Source organism: Palaemon carinicauda, chromosome 4, assembly GCF_036898095.1.
Source record: "Palaemon carinicauda isolate YSFRI2023 chromosome 4, ASM3689809v2, whole genome shotgun sequence".
Classification (NCBI taxonomy): Eukaryota; Metazoa; Arthropoda; class Malacostraca; order Decapoda; family Palaemonidae; genus Palaemon; species Palaemon carinicauda.
In genome coordinates, this window is record NC_090728.1 from 25032860 (window position 1) to 25044203 (window position 11344).

Here is an 11344-nt window from a genome sequence, read left to right on the forward strand (position 1 = left end):
CCATATAAATTTGACTTCCAATTATCATCGCTTACTTTTTTCAATAAGTTTGATTTTTTCATACCTTTCAATTTTGTAACGAGTTCGTACCCTTTTCAGTTTTGTAACGACTTCGTACCCTTTTCAGGGATATCATAAATTGTACTTCGTGGACTCCAGTTTCGACTATGGGTTTATTTTTATTTACTTAAGATTTCCAAGGTATGCAACTTGCCAAGTATTATAACGTGCTTCACATAATAATTTGATTTTAATATGTATTTATACTATCGTTGTGTTGTATGTAATTAGACATTTGGTAATATTTAAGGTATTTGGAAGAAGCTGAATTACTGCGGTTCCCCCTTGCTTCATGATGGTCAACTTTGTGTATTAGCTGCCGCATCAGCATCTGGATGAATTAGGATATTTATCAAATACAATAAATTACTTAATTTTTTTCACATTTTAATTATCCTTATTTAATTCCTGGTGTTTGTAAATTAAAATTCAGCGTATCAGTACTGGTAGACCTAGACCGTGAATACCTTCTTCCATGTACCGACAGGTGCTTGATTTCATTCATGGCCTTTCATATCCCTCACGCCATTCTACTGCACAGCTACTGAAGACAAAGTTCATATGTCATGACATTACTAAGGACGCTGAGGTTTGGGTCCGCTTCTGTTCTTTTTGCCAAACCTCAAAAGTGTAATGACACATGGATTCAGGAGTAGGCACATTTCATCAACCTCATTGGCACTTTGTCCACGTTCAGGTCGATGTTGTAGGTCCCCTGCCTACATCACTAGGACATCGTTACCTGTTTACCACCATCGACCGCTCCAATCGTTGGCCTAAAGCCATTCCAATGAAAAATGCAACATCCGCCTCAGGTACATTAGCCTTACTCTCAGGATGGATAGTGAGATTTGATATCCCTGAGCATATTTCTTCCAACAGGGGTTCCAGTTTCACCTCTTAATTGTGGACATCATTAGCGAATCTCTTTGGTATCACTCTTGACCAGACAACTGCATGTAACCCTACTGCCAACAGTAGGGTTGAACGTTTTCAACGTACCTTCAAAGCAGCTTTGATGTCCTGCTGTAAGGATTCCAACTGTTTTATCCAGGTTCCCTATGTCCTCTTGGGACTAAGGCCCATTCCTAAAGATATCCTGGATGTCTCAGTAGCTGAAATTTGGTAGGGACTACCAACAGGTCGCCATAACGACTCGTTGATTGTTCCTACCAAATATTTTCTGTCTGCAACCTCCTCTGACAATCTCCAGTGCCTACGTCACCTGGTGGGAAGATTTTTTTCATACCGACTGACTTATAAGCTCCCAGCTAAGCAACACATACAGACAGATCTGTATCTATCAATGTATGTTTTCCTGCGCAACGACACTAGGAAGCCACCATTAACGCCCCTCACACAGGTCCTTTCTTCGTTATCTGTCGTACGCCAAAGTCACTTCTCCTCAACATGCTGGCAAAGAAGACTTGGTCTTCATTGATTGCCTAAAACCTGCATATCTCCTTCCATTTGACCCGCCTACAGTACGCCTCTCAAGAGCTGGGTGCGCTATTTCACGTATGTCTTTTTTAGGGAGGGAGCCATAAACCCCTTGAGTATCACACATGCTCGTACATTGTAACGGTATTTCTTATTTTTTGTATATTAATGTTTTCCCTCTCCCCTCTCACGGATAACCATTCTTTTCATGTATTTTCCTTTACCACGAGAGTCTCTCAGTTACAACCTAACTGCTCACCGGTACAATGATAATAATAATAATAATAATAATTAATAATAATAATAATAATAATAATAATAATAATAATAATAATAGTAATAAAAGCTAAAAATATATTATTCTCAAATTAGAATAAAAAACAAAATTTAAACTAGTCAATAGAGGACTGGATATATCGTAGTAGTCCGTGGAAGAAAGAAAAAGACTTTTTGTTTCATTCATATCAGAATGAGCGTCAAAATTAAAGGACCCTAACAGGGAAAGTAGCCTAGTAAAGGCAGGAAATAGTAAAATAAATGAACTATATATGAGAGGTCATGAATAAAATATACAAAAAAATTCAATATCAGTAACAATGTTAAAATAGATTTGTATATACGAACTCTGAAGTTCCTTCGATTCAACCCCACGCTCTTTTAACAGCTGTAATAAATCTTCCAGAATATTCTGAAGAGTTAATCCTAATAATGGAGAAGGGAAGAATATTCGAATTAACTGTGCCTTTAGTACTTTATACAGAGGGATACAGTCTTGCAGGATCCGAAGGCAAAGGCTGGTCAGATTTATGAAAACTCCTATGCATCATGCAAAAAGAGCTAACTGAACTACAGTTACAGAGATTAATATCCAGATCACGAGTAAGTAATTCCAAATTCCACAAGTTTTGTGCAATAAATTAAGATTAGAATTAGCAACTGAAGACCAGACAGGAAAAAAATCTTGAAACAAGGTAAAATATAAGAAAAAGAAAATTTTTGCAGGATTGATTGAGTGAGTACTGAAAATCTAGGACTTTCTCAAAAAAAAAAAAATTATATGAATATTTAAACTAGTCAAAAGAGGACTGGATATACAGTAGTAGTCCGTGGAAGAAAGAAAAAAAAACAGACCGAATGTGTTCCTCCAAAGAATATATTTACAATCAAAATTAACTCTTAGATTTTTAAATGATTCGTATATGGTAAACGACATTGTCAATGCAAAGAACTGAATGTTGGGGAACCATTGTTCTCTACCTACTTATAATCATACTTTATGTTTTGTTAGGGTTCAACATCATGCCCCATAATTTGCACCGTGCAATAATTTTAGCTAGATCTCTAATAAGGGATTCAGCAACCATAGGTTTACATTCAGGATATGGAATTGATGTAAAGTGGATAGCATCATCTGCATATACAATGAGCTTACTTTCTAGGCCAAGCCATATATCGCGTATATGTAGTATGAAAATTAATGGTCCGATAACTCTACCCGGGGAAAACCAGATATTACATACCTATAGTCAATAGGGTGCCCAGAAATACTCTTTGTATTATATTTCTTGGAAATTCTATTATAATTCTAAGAAGAAACCCACCTACTCGTTGAAAACAAATGCCCAATTATTAACACGGTCAAAGGAAGCATTAAAATCAACGCTAATTATACCGACTTCCTGCCCACAGTCAAAAGATTTCTGTAATATTTTGGAGATTGTAAGAAGAGCATCACAAGCTCCAAGGCCTTTAAGAAAACCAAATAGTAAATTAGGGGATAGATGATTACCTTCAGCATACATATTTAGAAGTTTTGCAAAAAGAGTTATGGAAATTGGGCGGTAATCAGCTGGACTTAAGCTACCACAAACACATTTATATAATGGAGTAACATTTCTAGTTCTCAACAAATGTAAAAAAGAACCTTTACTTGTTAACTTGAGGAAAATAACAAACAATTCGTGAGCTAAGATATCAGTTATATTTATAAAAAACAAAGAAAAAACATCATTTGGGTATACACATCCATAAGCATTAGGGTCCAGTAAGATTTTTTTTATTTTACGTTACTGAGAAGCTAAACTAGTTAGTTTATCTTCAGGAAAAGAGGAATGAAGAAGGTAAAATTTCTCAATACTCTGCTAGCTGTCAAGCACATCAGTCAAATAGGTTGTCGTCTCCTTTGGACAATAAGTGCAGATTTAAGGGTACCTTACCTACATGCCATGTCGTCAACATGGGCTGTCAATGCATCTACCAGGTCTTGTCTCCAGGTCTCTGTATAAATTGTCCAGGTGTTACATTCTCATGTACATCTTCAGTAAGCTGTCCAGAAACTATTTCCTTTGCCATCCTCTTGCTCTTCTCCCCACTATCTTTCCCGTGAGGTTCAAAAGTTTGATCTATTCTCTTCTTATTACATGTCACAGAAATTCCATATCCCCCTCCTTATCACTTTTAGAAGTGATCTCTCCGAGTCTCTCTTCTCAATACCTCCTGATTTGTTAGTCTCTCAATCCATGGAATCTTCAACATTCTTCGGACATTTTTCAAGTTCTTGTTTAATGTCTACGTCTCTGAGCCATAGGTAAGTGTGGAGCATAAATAGGCTTTGAGTTCTCTAAGTCTTGTCTGAATCCGTATCCTGTTGTTTGGCAAAATGGTAACCCACCATTTGTGCTTCTAGTTTGTAAAATGTTTTCCTTTATGGTCAAGTTGTATTCCTTTTCCATTATAACATGCACTCTCTGAACAACAGCTCTTGGTTAAACATAGTTATTCCAAGTTAAATAAGAAAAATAATCTGATGTAACCCACCTAACAACGGGTTCATACTTACCAGTCAACATATCAAAATCAGCTCTATCTTTTAACTGCCCAAAACGCACATAGCAAACAGTGGAATAATATCATCCCTCAAAAACTATTTGCTAATTGATTGCGATCAAATACTTGAAAGATTAATGTATTCAGGAAACTGATGATATATATTAAGAAAAATAAAGCAATTCCAAACTTTTGTAATATAAAGCAAAAAGTGCAGTAAAACAAAATTTTCATATCACTCATAGTACCTGTTGTTTGAAATCCTAACACTCGATTGTATCACTGAATTGAGGTTTTTCCTTCATATATGACTTCATAAAATACTACTGTATATGATAATATCCTTCGAAATATATTTCAAAAAATAATTTTATTGGCAGAGTATTGATACTGGTCATAGATTATTGGAGTCATAAAGAGAGGATGTGCAAATAATTTATAGGGTTATTTCCATACCAGAGAAAATTAGAAGGGTTAAAACTTCTAACTTCTATGGATAGATGAACCAATGAACTTTAAATTCCTTTTAGATTATTAATCAACTTAGACTGACTTCCAGTGTTATATAAATAATAATAAATATAGTAATAATAAAAATAATAATAATAATAATAATAATAATAATAATAATAATAATAATAATAATAATAATAATAATAATAATAATAATAATAATCCTCTCCCCCATATCATAAAAAGCAAGTGTATATATCATTATAATTATCAGCCGTTACTAGTCCACTGCAGAACAAAGGCCTCAGAGATGTCCTTCCCCTTGCGTCTGTTCATGGTCTTTCTATGCCAGTCCACACTTGCAACATTTCAGAGTTCATTTGGCTATATATATATATATATATATATAGATGTGTATTTATTATATATATATATATATATATATATAAACACGCATATATATATATATATATATGTGTGTGTGTGTGTGTGTGTGTGTGTGTGTATTATTATTATCATTTTGTTATTATTATTATTATTATTATTATTATTATTATTATTATTATTATTATTGTTGTTATTATATCTGAGAACCAATTCTCAAAGGGAACGGCCCTAAGGGAAAAGGAAACAGGAAGCCCAATCAACGAGAGAGAAAACAAAGAGATACAAAAAATAAACGCCAAAAATATTTTGATAGGAAGAATGGCTACAAAAACTGCTGTTTTTTTCAGCCGCCATCAATCATTCGCCAGAGATAACTAAAATTAATTCAGTAGCGCTACGCCACTATCTGCTGAACTTTTAGGACGTTTTGCTTTCGCAACAGAAATTAACATTTACCTTTTTCATTCCGATTTTTCCTTTATCCTGCAATTTTATTGAAGACATAGTCGAAATTTCGTGCATCCACTCTCATTCAAAAACCTACTATTAATATAAGATATCAACTGATATTAGATTTTTACAAGCATTTCACCATTTTCAGTTGTCAGTAGGAAAAGCAGACTGGCAGTTAAAATTCCGACCACGTTTGAAAACTGTCCTCTTTTTGAATAATTTCTGCGAAGTTGCAGTACATACAATAAGAACGCGTCCCCTCCCCCCACCACTATGAAAAAGAAGGAAAAACGAAACGATGAAAATTGGTGAAGGAAATGTCATCTATCAAAAATGGAAGACGCTGACGCTTCATAAAATTTTTTATTTGTATTTTACTTGTATTGCTTGCGGTGTGATGTTAGACAAATGTATTTTCATTTAACGAACGCAGAACAATAATTGTCCATTGGGATATTGAGTTTTTTATGTTACTTTACCTCTTAATTTCCTTTGAATATTTTTGCCTTTGTAATGCTTTCCATGTAACGTTTCACGAAAGCTGTTACTGGATTTTATTAAACAGTTTTTAATATAAAAAAACACATCAAAAGCAATATGAATAATTGGTGTGTTCGGTTTGTGGAGCAGGGCGTTCGTTTTCATTTATTCAACATGATACCTCTATTACCATATGGCAGATGAAATATTGGAGTCATTTGCATATTGTATGATATGGCAGCATTAGTTTTTATCCTTTGATATTTTGGTTCCGTCACTTTTTTATTCTGTTATATGATGGCGTTGATGTATTTCCCTCAAAATCCTTATTGTTCGTTATCACGATGACGTAAACATGCATAAATAAAATCATAATGTTACCAACATATTCTTGATTCGCGTTTCTGAATATCTTCTGCAAACTGGTTCTTTGTTTAAGGAGTTCTTGTAGGTGAAATTTCGACTAATTCAGGTCTATCAACACGTTTTTTAATGAGAAAGGAAACTAAATTCTCGATACACGTTAGACATGTTAAAGACTTCATTCTAAATATTATTGACCACATTTTGTCGACAGCAAAAATATTTTGTTTTATTTATTTAATGGCTCTATTTCAGGTAGGCTGCTTATAAACTTTTTCCCCATGTTGGATTATATAGTTTTTAAAGTAGTTGATCCTTCTTCAGTACATGTAAATAAATATCAACACTTTCAACCATACTTGGCCTGACGTGTTTGTGTTGGTCTGTCTGTCACACCGAAATATAGTCATATAGCTATTATCAGGATGGAAGCTTCCCATGTCTTTCTTATGTGCAGAATTTTTAATGTGCTTTTCGATTACCCTTTTGTCTTCTGGCTTTAGACAGTTAAGGTTCACTAACTTTATCGATATATAAATCCATTTTATTATGAATTGTGTATTGAATACATAAAATCTAACAATAAGAAATTTTTCAATATACTTAAAAAAAACGGCCGAATACAGAACTTCTTGAAAAATATCATTGAGATATTCATATTACTTTCGAGTTTAAAACTTCTGTATTCTGATTCACGTAACTATTAAAAAAAATCACTTACCTGCTTTTGTAAACTGTCCAAAACTATATATACTATGATGTGAAAATAGTCGAATTGACAGTATGGCTTTATATGGTCTATATATCATGTAATAAAATCGAATAAAAATAATCTTTTTGACCTCGAATCAAGAATCGTTTTCATGTTGGACAGAATCGACTTTTATAACGTCAATGTTTATAGTTTCAGAAATATTGATTTTTTTTTTATCTAATTTAGAATTGTGCTGTTTTTCCTTGCTGCCAGAATAAGGCTATAATCAAAATATTTGCTCATAAGACTTTATAAATTATAAGACTTTCTTTCATCTTAAACTAAGGTAGTAGGTTTGCCAAGGCACCAGCCACCCGTTGAGATACTACCGCTAGAGAGTTATGGGGTCTTGTGACTGGCCAGACAGTACTACATTGGATCCTTCTCTCTGGTTACGGTTCATTTTCCCTTTGCCTACATACACACTGAATAGTCTGGCCTATTCTTTACATATTCTCCTCTGTCCTCATACACCTGACAACACAGATCACCAAATAATTCTTCTTCACTCAAGGGGTTACTGCACTCTAATTGTTCAGTGGCCACTTTTCTCTTGGTAAGGGTAGAAGAGACTCTTTAGCTATGGTAAGCAGCTCTTCTAGGAGAAGGACACTCCAAAATCAAACCATTGTTCTCTAGTCTTGGGTAGTGCCATAACCTCTGTACCATGGTCTTCCACTGCCTTGGTTTAGAGTTCTCTTGCTTGAGGGTACACTCAAGCACACTCTTGTATCTTATTTCTTTTCCTATTGTTTTGTTAAAGTTTTTATAGTTTATACAGGAAATATTTATTTTAATGTTGTTACTCTTCCTGAAATATTTTATTTTCCTTTTTTCCTTTCCTCACTGAGCTATTTTCCCTGTTGGGGCCTCTGGGCCTATAGCATCCTGCTTTTCCAACTAGGGTTGTAGCTTAGCAAGTAATAATAATAATAATAATAACAAATATGACTGGACGTGCTGTTAATTAGGAAATATGATCTTTAACAATTATAATTATGAAAACACTCACTCTGTAGAGCTGTGGGGCAATTGTTCATGTAATCCTCATTCTTAGATGTATTCTTCACTGAACTTTGATTCTTAATAACATTAACAATTTTACGGGCTGCCAAGACAAGAGCCTGTGCTCCACATTATGTGGGGTAATCGTAACAGAAAAAAACATTTGAAATCTGGAAATTTTAGCAAAGTAGAACAATGATGAGAAAGCAAAGAGGAACCTTATATACAATAAAGGTAGAATGGATAAAGAAAAACACTTTTCTACCAAAAAGCTATGATATGAACTCAAATAGAACAAGATTCTGTTACACCTACGTCAGAAAATTTCCATTTGAATCAGTTTTATTATCATCATATTACTATATCATTTCCTTCTATTACTGTTATTACTACTATCACTGCTACAAGCACGACTGCTACTACTATTACTGCTGGTGCTCTCCTACTGCCACTACCACTACTTCCACTTCCACCATTTCTACTTATGCTGCCATATTACTGCACAATGCTCATTTACTGTTGCTACTGTTATTAGAATATTCAATTTTGATTGTCCATTACTTCTCTTATAGTTTATTTATTTCCTTATTTCTTTTCCTTTTCCAAGTAGGGTTGTAGCTTAGCTTGTTATAATAATAATAATAATAATAATAATAATAATAATAATAATAATGATAATAATAATAATGATAATAATGTTAATAATGGATAAAAGGACAATAATGATAATAATAATACTGATAATAATAATAATAATAAAAATAATAATAATTATAATTATAACAATAATAATAATGATGGTAATAATAATAATAATAATAATAATAATAATAATAATAATAATAATAATAATAATAATAGGAAAGAGGTTAATAATAATAAATATAATAATAATAAAATAATAATAATAATAATAATAATAATGATAATAATAATAATAATAAAAATAATAAAAATAATAGTAATAATAATAATAATAATGATAATAATAATAATAATAATAATAGCTCGGTAGGAGACCCTCCTTCAAACAAGTAGAGTTGAATATTATTGCTGCATCGGCAGAATTCAATATCTTGTCCAATTTCTCAATTTTACTGACAATTCTCTTTTCTGGGTTGCTAAATTCAGCTAGCAAGTCGGTTAAGTTCATTAGGTAGGTGAAAAATAAAGTTCAGGTTAAGACTCGATGTATTTAACACAAGTACAAGTAATACTCGAAAAATATAAAGGACAAAGTCCGGAGTAGATCGCGACGCGTTTCAGAACTGCTTGGTCCATCTTCAGGCGAGAAGTGAGGCTGAGGCTAGATCAGGGGCCTTATATATCCCGGCGCTGGTTCGTAGAAAGGGGCATCGAATTTTGATTGGCCGAGCGGAGGTTATAGGCTCGGGTGGCTGAGGTACGACGAGCTCGGCCTGGTCTCCCAGGGGGAGAGGTGGGAAGGGATCCTGAATTCTGATTGGTCAGGACGTGCACTGAGACAGCCAAAAAGTCAGGCAAGCTCCTCTCTCGCTCAGCAGATTGAGATTCCGGACCTTGCTCGCCGCCAAAATCAGCGCTCGGCCGGACGATTTCTTAATTTGTAGGTGTGTCAAGATCGGGGTTGTAATCATTCTGGGGGTCCTGTTCTTGATTCCTAGCGTTGATGCGACAACATGATGGCAGAAGAAACATCTCTTGAGTCGTATTCAATGCTGGTTTCTCTTTCTGGATGAATAGGGCTTCCAATATTTGTAAGCGCCTGCTGTCCGGGGCACTGCCGATAATCTTGGTAATAGCGACGATGTCTGCTCGACTAATTTGGGTGTTATGTCACTGTAGGGCGTGATTCCTTATAGCACTTGTTGGACGTGGCACGAAATCCTCTTCGAAAGCTTCATTGTAGTCATACCGATGTATTTGTCGGGGCATCCTCGGACTGGGCATTGATAGGAGTAGACTACATTCGTCTTCCTCAGTGGGTCGTTATCAGGGGGCGCTGGATTACTCCTCATAATCAAACTGCGAGTCTTATTAGTCTGATAGTAGATGATAGGTTTCACTTTCGTGGTCTCGTCGGTAGGTGACACGTTGTTGGTGATGATTTCTTTGATGGCCTTCTCCTCCCGCTGGTATTCTGCGTGCATGAAGCCTCTGTAGTATAGTTTAATATCACTAGATCTGTTGGTGGAGGTGTCGGACCTATCTCTGGTGTTTTTGAACCCCTGGCTGGCGCTGTCGGACCCTTCTACCGCAGAGGACCCATACCACTTGTCAATAGGTGCCCTCACTTCACGCTGGACTTGCTTGTTGGTATAGCCATTATTGATGAGGACCTGTGTGGCCCTTTCCAGCTCCTTGTGGGTGTCTGTCCATGACGAGCAGTGTGAAAATGCCATGCGTACAAAGGCCTAGATGGTCGAGGGATTGTAGCGGGCAGGGCATTCACTCTCGCCATTCAAACACATACCGAGATTTGTAGGCTTGGTGTAGACAGGGGTCTGAAATCCCTCGTTGGTAGAAGAAATCAAGACATCCAGCAACGGGAGGCTGTTGTCCACGCTGTTTTCGAGGGTGAATTGGAGGACGCTGTTGTCCTCGAAGGTCCTCCTTAAGTTCTCAATGGCTTCGGTGGAAGTAGCTTTGACAAAGGTATCATCAATGTAACGAAAATAAGCGAGGGGACACTCGACTTGGGAGAAGACCCTCTCCTCTACTACTCCCATGTAAAAGTTGGCAAAGAGCACGCCCAAGGGCGAGCCCATTGCCACGCCATCCTTCTGTAGGTACATGTGCCCACGATGAGTAGTAAAGGGGGCCCTCTTAGTGCAGATGGCAAGGAGTGTCCGGAGGGCTTGTTCTGGGATGTTCAATTCCGGTGTCGCCTCGTCCCTGTAGACTCTATCAGCGATAAGGTCGATGGTTTTATCAACAGGGACATTGGTGAACAGAGACTCAACGTCCATCGATGCTATGACCCCCTCTCCGCAGACGTCCTTGATCCTCTCTAGGAATTCGGCAGAGGAGGCCACACAGTAGCGGTCGGGGACATATGGCCTCAGAATCGCGTTCAGCCTCCTGGCCAGCTGGTATGTTGGCGTAGGGCATTGACTAATTATTGGTCGAAGTGGGTTGCCTTGT

The 11344-nt window shown here is 36.0% G+C and overlaps 1 protein-coding gene across 1 annotated transcript in view; it reads right to left on the reverse strand.

Annotated features, from left to right (window-relative positions):
- Positions 1–10614: 10614 nt before the first annotated feature.
- The window catches only part of LOC137639312 (uncharacterized), a 786-nt gene continuing 56 nt past the window's right edge, over positions 10615–11344 (reverse strand). The window contains exon 1 of the mRNA XM_068371592.1: positions 10615–11344. This exon is cut by the window's right edge and continues 56 nt beyond it. Coding sequence (XP_068227693.1) covers positions 10615–11344 — 730 coding nt within the window.